The sequence below is a fragment of the Coregonus lavaretus genome, assembly GCF_964263955.1.
Source record: "Coregonus lavaretus genome assembly, chromosome: 7".
In the NCBI taxonomy this organism is placed as follows: Eukaryota; Metazoa; Chordata; class Actinopteri; order Salmoniformes; family Salmonidae; genus Coregonus; species Coregonus lavaretus.
Window position 1 is genome coordinate 3118381 of NC_139994.1, and position 12039 is coordinate 3130419.

Below are 12039 nucleotides of genomic sequence, written 5' to 3' on the forward strand. Positions count from 1 at the left end.
TACCGTAGTGCAATGTATAAATGCACATGTTTAACTTCAGGCTGTGTCACACGAACTGATACTGATTTTCTATCGAGGCATTTTAAAATGTTGTATCTTGCCATTGTTTATTTACTTGAGTTGTTTGAATTATGGACGTCTAGTAGACTACGCGTTCATAAAAGGGTAGGCCGTGTTTTTTGGTTGTACTATGGTATCGCCTTTCCTGGGAGTGGCTCCAGTCCACAACAGACAGACAGGATTGATACAATATTACCACTGCATGGTCGGCCTTTTGATACTGTAGCTCGTAGGCAATTGATAACATGGTTTAGTGACTGTAAAATATTGCCAATGCAGTGTGTCTTCAGTGGCCAATGTTGCTATACTTCGAGGTTGCTAACGTCGTTAGCTAGCTTTGCTAACAGCAGTGATATTGTTTTCCCGAATTAGCTAGCTGGCTAGCCTAGCTCCACGTTAGAGAGCAATAACATCTGCGGGAGAACTGATTTTATACTACGAGATAGCCGCCTTTCAAGGAATATGGAAACCACTTTTGATGTAAACCATCTTTTCCCTGAAAAGATTACAGTTTTGGATCAAAACCTAATTGCAGGTGGAAAATCGCTGGGAAGGTAACGTTAGGCTATTCGTTTTCTGCAGCCAGAACAGATTTTAATTTAGCATAATTATTTTCGTTTGGCACATTCGCAGATGATATGTAAGTCTAATGTGTTTTACGCTAAGTTGACGATCTCTGGCTACATGTGATGTGCTTTATAACATGATTGTACAGAGTGTCAGCCCTGTCAGCCCAATACAATTGTGCATGACGTCAATATTGTATCGATATGCCTCGTTCACGTGCCAGTCGGAACTAGTGCGGCGTTAAAAACAATTGGGATCTCGGAAATCTCAGACTTTAGTGTGTTCAAGACAACTGGGGAAATCGTTTTGAATTGTCATCAAATTCGGAATTCCAAGTCAGAAACTCGGGCATCTTTCTAGAACTCTGACTTTCCGACCTGAAGATAAAATATTGATTTTACCTCGTTTTTACCCCGAGTTCCCAGTTGTCTTGAAAGCACCACAAGAAATGGAAACGTCAGACTTGCTAACTGGTTGTATTTATACACATGCAGCATTCAGTCAGTTATCAAGTCAGAAATGTCCGTTTTTTTAGTTCCGACTAGCACGTGAACGAGGCAATAATCATTAAATCCCTTCCCCAGCATGCTAATGCAAAGTGACAAACTGTCTATAAAGCCTATATGTAACCTACAGTATATTCTTACGTTTTGACTATTTTGGATAAAAGATTACTGACCAGTTTGAAACACTAGGCTACCACATTAGACCAATACTCTAAAATACACATGAGATCAAAAGAGACCCACAGTATAGGTGTCATAATGCCAATAAAACCTGGCGGTCAAACAGGGAAATGGTTCCAATCGTTTTTCCATCATTCATCTTAGTCATTTAGCAGACGCTCTTATCCATAGCGACTTAAGAGTTAGTGAGTGCATACATTTTCTTTTACATATATATATTTTTTTTTCATACTGGCCCCCCGTGGGAATCGAACCCACAACCCTGGCGTTGCAAGCGCCATGCTCTACCAACTGAGCTACACAGGGCCCCAAAGGGAATTTTATAAAAACTTAAAATTTGATAACCATGTAAATCTCTCTCGGGCAAGGTGACTTTTAACAATATATTCGGCTCTATTTTACTCTGAATCGAAAATGCTAATTAGCACCAAGGTAGACATCATGCAAGACTACAAATCCCTGCAAGCTCCTGCACATTATCTCTAGGTGACACCTTTCCTAACAAGTATTGTGTCAATTTAAAACGTACCAAGACAGTTCACAGAATTGTCAATTAAAGACATTTAGCCAATTTATTAATTATATATATATATATATTTGTGATCAAATTGACATTTTAGTCATTTAGCAGACACTCGTATCCAGAGCGACTTACAGTTAGTGAGTGCATACATTTTCATACTGGCCCCCAGTGGGAATTTAGCTAACATTACGTAGTTAATCCAGAGAATCTCACCTTTGCCTCGATTTGGCAGTCTTGTCCAGATCATCATGGCATTTGTAGTTCTTTATGATAGCAACATTAGCAGCTAATTAGCATTTTTTTTTTTTTTTTGGGGGGGGGTAAATACAGGCAAATATATTGTTAAAAGTCACCTTGTCCTAGAGAGATTTACACGGCTATCAAAACGTGATGCCAGGGTAAGCCTACACAAAACACAGCCCTTTATTTTAAGTGTTTCTAAAATCCCCTATGTGAAAAATGAATGGTGGAAAAACGATTGGAACCATTTCCTTTTTCGACCGACAGGTTTTATGGGTATTATGACTCATAGTGTGGTACTTTATAGATGGGTTGGTTGTTTAGCAACAAAACCGACATGTGAGCAACTATGGGGCAAAACAGACGGGGCTTAGATTAACAACATGTAAACTATATTTAGTCTCCAAATGTTTATTAAAAACATAAATACATTTGCACAACGAGCTCTTGTTGTCTCTCAAATACATCCTTACAGTTGTTGGTTAGTTAGCAGATGTTTTGCCATATTAGCATAGACATGACATCAGTCAAAATCAAATCAAATGTTATTTGTCACATGCGCCGAATACAACGGGTGAATACCTTACCGTGAAATGCTTACTTACAAGCCCTTAACAAAAAATGCAGTTTTAAGAAAATAAGGGTTAAGAAAATATTTACTAAATAAACTAAAGTACAAATATAATAAAAAAGTAACAATAAAATAACAATAATGAGGCTATATACAGGGGGTACCGGTACCGAGTCAATGTACGGGGGTACAGGTTAGTGGAGGTAATTTGAACATGTATGGAGGGGTAAAGTGACTATGCATAGATAATAGACAGGGGGTAGCAGCAGTGTAAAAACACCTCAAAAGGCACGGTATCATCAGTAACAAGATACAACAAGCTGAAACGAGCCACCTACGATTCACCACAAGGCAGCTTCTTGTCATTGTGGGTAGCTATCTGACTGTTCAGAATCATAACAAAGCACGGCTTCCGGCCACATCGATGAGCGTGCATCATTTTGGTGTCAGCCAACCAGTCTATAGGAGATCTCCAGGGCCCTGCCCAGTATCTATGCCTTAGAGATCTCTTAATGGCCAGGAAGCTCCAATTCAAACTCCCATTAGACAGCTCTGCAAGCGTTTTAATGTCAAAATACATTAAATATGGAGTTTCGCTGAGCAACTATCTTCATTTACTGCACTTCTAAAAAAAAATAAAAAATAAAAATTAAAACATTGTACAAAAGTACATACCGGCTGTAACGGGGATAAATTAAGATAGTTGCTCAGCGAAACTCCATATTTGGTGAGTAACAAACTTATTTTGACATTAAAACGCTTGCAGAGGTGTCTAATGGGAATTTTAATCTGAGCTTCCTGGGCGTTACGCCTCAATCACACCGACTGCGTCATTGCGCAAAATGGCACGCAGCATCATCAGTTCAACATTCACCTTCTGCTACCATTTCTGTCAAGCCGTCTATGCATAGAGTTTGATGCATCTGTTCGATAAATCCAATGTATGCACCACAAAGAACACACTGCAACTGCCTCTGCAACGCAATGCTGCAAGGCTAACGCAGCGTTCCATTGGAAATTAATGTACTTCTGGTGTACCAAAACGCAGTGATGCTGTCGGTGTGATCGAGGCATAAGAGAGCAGACCCATCATACTCATCGTCACCATCTCTAACTCACAGATACTGGGGCACAGGGCCCGGTTTCCCAAAATCATCTTAAGGCTGAGTTAATCGTTAGAACCTTTGCAGGAGCATTGTTAAGTCTCCAAGCCGTTTCCCAAAACTACAAAAATTGCACTTGAAAACGCTCCTTATTTACCGACTGCCTCAGACCACTCGTAGAACAGCTACGTGCGTCGTTGGATGCGTTTTTTTCCCCCTACCGAGTCACTTTATACACAGAAGTATGAAAAATGTATGCACTCACTAACTGTAAGTCGCTCTGGATAAGAGCGTCTGCTAAATGACTAAAATGTAAAATGTAAGATCTCCGCTAAACATAGAATCAAGATGTTAATCTGTCTCTCTGTGACCGCCGATAACTTCACAATGAAGATGACTACAAAAACAATGTTGCCAAAGTTGTTAATGTCTTTTGCAATTGTTACAAACAAGAGATGGATAAAATTATGCCTCAAATGAAAACCGAGATGACTAAATATACTGTCATTGCCTATACTGAACAAAATATAAATGCTACAATTTCAACGATTTTACTGGGTTACAGACCCGAATCTATGGATTTCACATGACTGGGCGTAGGCCCACCCACGTGGGAGCCAGGTCCAAAATGAGTTTTTCCCCACAAAAGGGGAATTTATTATAGACAGAAATACTCCTCAGTTTAATCATCTGTCTGGGTGGCTGGTCTCAGACGATCCCGTAGGTCAAGAAGCCGAATGTGGAGGTCCTGGGCTGGCGTGGTTACACGTGGTCTGCGCTTGTGAGGCCGGTTGGACGTACTGCCAAATTCTCTAAAATGACATTCGAGGCGGCTTATGGTAGAAAAATGATCATTACATTATTTAGAAACAGCTCTGGTGGACATTGCTGCAGTCAGCATGCCAATTGCACGTTCCCGCACAACATGACACATCTGTGGCATTGTGTTGTATGACAAAACTGCACATTTTTAGAGTGGCCTTTTATTGTCCCCAGCACAAGGCGCATCTGTTAGATGGATGGATTATCTTGGCAAAGGAGAAATGCTCACTAACCGGGATGTAAACAATTTTGTGCACAAAATTAGAGAGAAATAAGCTTTTTGTGCATATGGAAAATTTCTGGGATCTTTTATTTCAGCTCATGAAACATGAAACCAACACTTTACATGTTGAGTTTATATTTTTGTTCAGTATATTTCAATGATATTAAAATCAATTTCATGAGTCACCATAGCTCAGTTCCATTACATTACACATACGAGTCATTGGATGAAGGTGTCTTCTCTAGGGGGGAGTTTTGTTAAGATCCCCGACACTCGGTCTGAACTTTAACATGCATCGCTTGCGGTACCGTTTTATAAGCATAAGGACCTTATCTTTCATATCAGTGAGATTTTTTTTTCTAAAAACAAAAGGTTAAATTGATACACACCTAAATAGGGTTAGGGTTAGTGTAGTTTAGTAGGATGGAGGCCCCATAGCTGTACGGATCTGTAACTGCTACAGTAAGGATCTTTTTTATTTTAAGGATACTTTCTCGCTGATGAAAAATAAGGGCCATATGTTTCGAAAGACGTATCACAAGTGATGATTATTGACGTTTCTAAAACATTGTCGTGATTGTAGTTCACATGAGGCTGAGAACTGTAAAGAGAAGGCAGAATGGCTGAGAACTGTAAAGAGAAGGCAGAATGGCTGAGAACTGTAAAGAGAAGGCAGAATGGCTGAGAACTGTAAAGAGAAGGCAGAATGGCTGAGAACTGTAAAGAGAAGGCAGAATGGCTGAGAACTGTAAAGAGAAGGCAGAATGGCTGAGAACTGTAAAGAGGAGGCAGAATGGCTGAGAACTGTAAAGAGAAGGCAGAATGGCTGAGAACTGTAAAGAGAAGGCAGAATGGCTGAGAACTGTAAAGAGAAGGCAGAATGGCTGAGAACTGTAAAGAGAAGGCAGAATGGCTGAGAACTGTAAAGAGAAGGCAGAATGGCTGAGAACTGTAAAGAGAAGGCAGAATGGCTGAGAACTGTAAAGAGAAGGCAGAATGGCTGAGAACTGTAAAGAGAAGGCAGAATGGCTGAGAACTGTAAAGAGAAGGCAGAATGGCGTCTAAGAGTTTTAGAGAGCTACTCTAACAGAAGGTGTATTATTATTGGATAAGCATCAGAATAACCCGCCTCAATATTAGCAGCCATTAGGCGATAACACCTCTCTGCGAGCTGATCCGTCGTCAGTATTGTGGAATAATTCCAATGTTAAGGTAATATTTGAATGGAGAAAGCTGATCCGAGAGCAGCGCTCCCTTTCTTTCAATCCTATCAGTATCGACACACGCCTCAACGATGCAGTTAGTGACCGTTCTCTCTGCGTGTTGTTTTGGGGAACGCATGTTACATCTTCGGCCGTTGTAGCAAAGATGCATCGTTAAAACAATCAGAAGCCTAAGTTCTATCGCTGTCTGGAAACCGGATGCTGGCTGGTTTGCTGTTACAGTATGACATGGATCAAACCTCCCATCTCCTCTCTTCACATTTCTCCTCTATTCTTTTTGAAACTCTTTTTAATGTAGGTCAGATCCTCAACCCCAAATTGCTGCAGTCATTGATGAACTTGGAAGAGCCTCAGCCAAGGTGTGTAGCCAAGCTACTGTGGGTGGGTGGGTGGGTCCGTGCTGTGACCTATTTGTGTTGCCGTAGGCCCTAGTTTTATTCACTGCACTGTCTTTCCCCAGGCCCAATACTTGACAGCCCCAATCACAAGTGCATCCAAGCTGCAGACCAACAAGCACCATCTCTACCTGCTGAAGGATGGAGAAAGCAATGGGTACCGCTACCTACCTCCTCACTCACTCATCACAGAACACGCACACTCAGCTCCCTGTCCACTACTGTCCACTACTGTCCTACTGTCCACTACTGTCCACTACTGTCCACTACTGTCCTACTGTCCACTACTGTCCACTACTGTCCACTACTGTACTACTGTCCACTACTGTCCACTACTGTCCTACTGTCCACTACTGTCCACTACTGTCCTACTGTCCACTACTGTCCACTACTGTCCACTACTGTCCTACTGTCCACTACTGTCCACTACTGTCCACTACTGTCCTACTGTCCACTACTGTCCTACTGTCCACTACTGTCCACTACTCTGTCCTACTGTCCACTACTGTCCTACTGTCCTACTGTCCACTACTCTGTCCTACTGTCCACTACTGTCCTACTGTCCTACTGTCATACTGTCCACTACTGTCCTACTGTCCTACTGTCCACTACTGTCCTACTGTCCTACTGTCCACTACTCTGTCCTACTGTCCACTACTGTACTACTGTCCACTACTGTCCACTACTGTCCACTACTGTCCTACTGTCCACTACTGTCCTACTGTCCACTACTGTCCACTACTGTCCTACTGTCCACTACTGTCCACTACTCTGTCCTACTGTCCACTACTGTCCACTACTCTGTCCTACTGTCCACTACTGTCCACTACTGTCCACTACTCTGTCCTACTGTCCACTACTGTCCACTACTCTGTCCTACTGTCCACTACTGTCCACTACTCTGTCCTACTGTCCACTACTGTCCACTACTCTGTCCTACTGTCCACTATTGTCCTACTGTCCTACTGTCCACTACTGTCCTACTGTCCACTACTGTCCTACTGTCCACTACTGTCCACTACTGTCCTACTGTCCACTACTGTCCACTACTGTCCACTACTCTGTCCTACTGTCCACTACTGTCCTACTGTCCTACTGTCCACTACTGTCCTACTGTCCACTACTGTCCACTACTCTGTCCTACTGTCCACTACTGTCCTACTGTCCACTACTGTCCACTACTGTCCACTACTGTCCTACTGTCCACTACTGTCCACTACTGTCCTACTGTCTCCTACTGTCCACTACTGTCCACTACTGTCCACTACTCTGTCCTACTGTCCACTACTGTCCTACTGTCCTACTGTCCACTACTGTCCTACTGTCCACTACTGTCCACTACTCTGTCCTACTGTCCACTACTGTCCTACTGTCCTACTGTCCACTACTGTCCTACTGTCCACTACTGTCCTACTGTCCACTACTGTCCACTACTGTCCTACTGTCCACTACTGTCCACTACTGTCCTACTGTCCACTACTGTCCTACTGTCCACTACTGTCCACTACTCTGTCCTACTGTCCACTACTGTCCTACTGTCCACTACTGTCCACTACTGTCCACTACTGTCCACTACTCTGTCCACTACTGTCCACTACTCTGTCCTACTGTCCACTACTGTCCTACTGTCCACTACTGTCCACTACTCTGTTCTACTGTCCACTACTGTCCACTACTGTCCACTACTGTCCACTACTGTCCTACTGTCCACTACTGTCCTACTGTCCACTACTGTCCTACTGTCCACTACTGTCCACTACTGTCCACTACTCTGTCCTACTGTCCACTACTGTCCACTACTGTCCACTACTCTGTCCTACTGTCCACTACTGTCCACTACTCTGTCCTACTGTCCACTACTGTCCTACTGTCCTACTGTCCACTACTGTCCTACTGTCCACTACTCTGTCCTACTGTCCACTACTGTCCTACTGTCCACTACTGTCCACTACTGTCCTACTGTCCACTACTGTCCACTACTCTGTCCTACTGTCCACTACTCTGTCCTACTGTCCACTACTGTCCACTACTGTACTACTGTCCACTACTGTCCTACTGTCCACTACTGTCCACTACTCTGTCCTACTGTCCACTACTCTGTCCTACTGTCCACTACTGTACTACTGTCCACTACTGTCCTACTGTCCACTACTGTCCACTACTGTCCTACTGTCCACTACTGTCCTACTGTCCACTACTGTCCACTACTCTGTCCTACTGTCCTACTGTCCTACTGTCCACTACTCTGTCCTACTGTCCACTACTGTCCACTACTGTCCTACTGTCCACTACTGTCCTACTGTCCACTACTGTCCTACTGTCCACTACTGTCCACTACTCTGTCCTACTGTCCTACTGTCCTACTGTCCACTACTCTGTCCTACTGTCCACTACTGTCCTACTGTCCACTACTGTCCTACTGTCCACTACTGTCCACTACTGTCCTACTGTCCACTACTGTCCTACTGTCCACTACTGTACTACTGTCCACTACTGTCCACTACTGTCCTACTGTCCACTACTGTCCTACTGTCCACTACTGTCCACTACTGTCCACTACTGTCCACTACTCTGTCCTACTGTCCACTACTCTGTCCTACTGTCCACTACTGTCCACTACTGTCCTACTGTCCACTACTGTCCTACTGTCCACTACTGTCCACTACTGTCCACTACTCTGTCCTACTGTCCACTACTGTCCACTACTCTGTCCTACTGTCCACTACTGTCCTACTGTCCACTACTGTCCACTACTGTCCACTACTCTGTCCTACTGTCCACTACTGTCCACTATTGTCCTACTGTCCACTACTGTCCTACTGTCCACTACTGTCCACTGCTGTCCACTACTGTCCACTACTGTCCTACTGTCCACTACTGTCCTACTGTCCACTACTGTCCACTACTGTCCACTACTGTCCTACTGTCTACTACTGTACTACTGTCCACTACTGTCCACTACTGTACTACTGTCCACTACTGTCCACTACTGTCCACTACTGTCCTACTGTCCACTACTGTCCACTACTGTCCACTACTGTCCTACTGTCCACTACTGTCCACTACTGTCCACTACTGTCCACTACTGTCCACTACTGTCCTACTGTCCACTACTGTCCTACTGTCCACTACTGTACTACTGTCCACTACTGTCCACTACTGTCCACTACTGTCCTCTACTGTCCACTACTGTCCACTACTGTCCTACTGTCCTACTGTCCTACTGTCCACTACTGTCCACTACTGTCCACTACTGTCCTCTACTGTCCACTACTGTCCACTACTGTCCTACTGTCCACTACTGTCCACTACTGTCCACTACTGTCCACTACTGTACTACTGCCCACTACTGTCCACTACTGTCCACTACTGTCCTACTGTCCACTACTGTCCTACTGTCCACTACAGTCCTACTGTCCACTACTGTCCACTACTGTCCTCTACTGTCCACTACTGTCCACTACTGTCCACTACTGTCCTCTACTGTCCACTACTGTCCACTACTGTCCACTACTGTCCACTACTGTCCTACTGTCCACTACTGTCCACTACTGTCCACTACTGTCCTACTGTCCACTACTGTCCTATACTGTCCACTACTGTCCACTACTGTCCTACTGTCCACTACTGTCCACTACTGTCCACTACTGTCCTATACTGTCCACTACTGTCCACTACTGTCCTATACTGTCCACTACTGTCCACTACTGTCCACTACTGTCCTACTGTCCACTACTGTCCTATACTGTCCACTACTGTCCTACTGTCCACTACTGTCCTATACTGTCCACTACTGTCCACTACTGTCCACTACTGTCCACTACTGTCCTATACTGTCCACTACTGTCCACTACTGTCCACTACTGTCCACTACTGTCCACTACTGTCCTACTGTCCACTACTGTCCTATACTGTCCACTACTGTCCACTACTGTCCACTACTGTCCTATACTGTCCACTACTGTCCACTACTGTCCTATACTGTCCACTACTGTCCACTACTGTCCTACTGTCCACTACTGTCCACTACTGTCACAGAATGCTTTCTTTCTTTCTTTCTTTCTTTCTTTCTTTCTTTCTTTCTTTCTTTCTTTCTTTCTTTCTTTCTTTCTTTCTTTCTTTCTTTCTTTCTTTCTTTCTTTCTTTCTTTCGAATGAAGGGGGTGCAGTGTTAGTGGATAAACAGTATGGTTCTGAAACCAACACTACTGTATACTAGTTCTGGTTTCTCTCAGTGGAATTCACTCCAATGGAAAACTACACTACCAGTCATTCAAGGGTTTTTCTTTATTTTTACTATTTTTTACATTGTAGAATAATAGTGAAGACATCAAAACTATGAAACAACACATATGGAATCATGTAGTAACCAAAAAAGTGTTAAACAAATCAAAATATGTTTTATATTTGAGATTCTTCAAATAGCCACCCTTTGCCTTGATGACAGCTTTGCACACTCTTGGCATTCTCTCAACCAGCTTCACCTGAAATGCTTTTCCAACAGTCTTGAAGGAGTTCCCACATATGCTTAGCACTTGTTGGCTGCTTTTCTTCACTCTGCCATCCGACTCATTCCAAACCATCTCAATTGGGTTGAGATTGGGGGATTGTGGAGGCCAGGCCATCTGATGCAGCACTCCACCACTCTCCTTCTTGGTAAAATAGCCCTTACACAGCCTGGAGGTGTGTTGGGTCATTGTCCTGTTGAAAAACAAATGACAATCCCACTAATCCCAAACCAGATGGGATGGCGTATTGTTGCAGAATGCTGTGGTAGCCATGCTGGTTAAGTGTGCCTTGAATTCTAAATAAATCACAGACAGTGTCACCAGCAAAGCACCCGAACACCATAACATCTCCTCCTCCATGCTTTACGGTGGGAACTACACATGCGGAGATCATCCGTTCACCCACACCGCGTCTCACAAAGACACAGCGGTTTGAACAAAAAATCTCCAATTTGAACTCCAGACCAATGGACACATTTCCACCGGTCTAATGTCCATTACTCGTGTTTCTTGGCTCAAGCAAGTCTCTTCTTCTTATTGGTGTCTTTAGTAGTGGTTTCTTTGCAACAATTCGACCATGAAGGCCTGATTCACACTGTCCCCTCTGAACAGTTGATGTTGAGATGTCTGTTACATGAACTCTGTGAAGCATTTATTTGGGCTGCAATTTCTGAGGCTGGTAACTTTAATGAACTTATCCTCTGCAGCAGAGGTAACTCTGGGTCTTCCATTCCTGTGGCGGTCCTCATGAGAGCCAGTTTCATCATAGCTCTTGATGGTTTTTTGCGTCTGCACTTGAAGAAACTTTCAAAGTTCTTGAAATGTTCAGTATTGACTGACCTTCATGTCTAAAAGTAATGATGGACTGTCGTTTCTCTTTGCTCAAACGCATTAAGAAGGAAATCAATTCCACAAATTAACTTTTAAAAAGGCACACCTGTTAATTGAAATACATTCCAGGCGACTACCTCATGAAGCTGGTTGAGAGAATGCCAAGAGTGTGCAAAGCTGTCATCAAGGCAAAGGGTGGCTATTTGAAGAATCTCAAATATAAAATATATTTTGATTTATTTAATACTTCTTTGGTTACTACATGATTCCATATGTGTTATTTCATAG

The 12039-nt window shown here is 43.5% G+C and overlaps 1 protein-coding gene across 6 annotated transcripts in view; it reads left to right on the forward strand.

The window, feature by feature from the left end:
- Positions 1-209: 209 nt before the first annotated feature.
- Positions 210-12039, forward strand: part of LOC311133004 (alpha-tubulin N-acetyltransferase 1-like) — a 37183-nt gene continuing 25353 nt past the window's right edge. For 3 of the 6 annotated variants that reach the window (XR_014613557.1, XM_084166424.1, XM_084166422.1), the window contains exons 1-3: positions 234-614; positions 6317-6377; positions 6479-6570. Coding sequence is in view for 4 of the 6 variants with exons in the window: in XM_084166424.1 (XP_084022550.1) it covers positions 523-614; positions 6317-6377; positions 6479-6570 (245 nt within the window). In the remaining 2 variants the exon portion in view is untranslated. Of the gene's footprint in view, positions 615-6316; positions 6378-6478; positions 6571-12039 lie in introns of all 6 variants that reach the window. The other 3 variants (XR_014613556.1, XM_084166423.1, XM_084166425.1) reach the window with 2 other exon arrangements.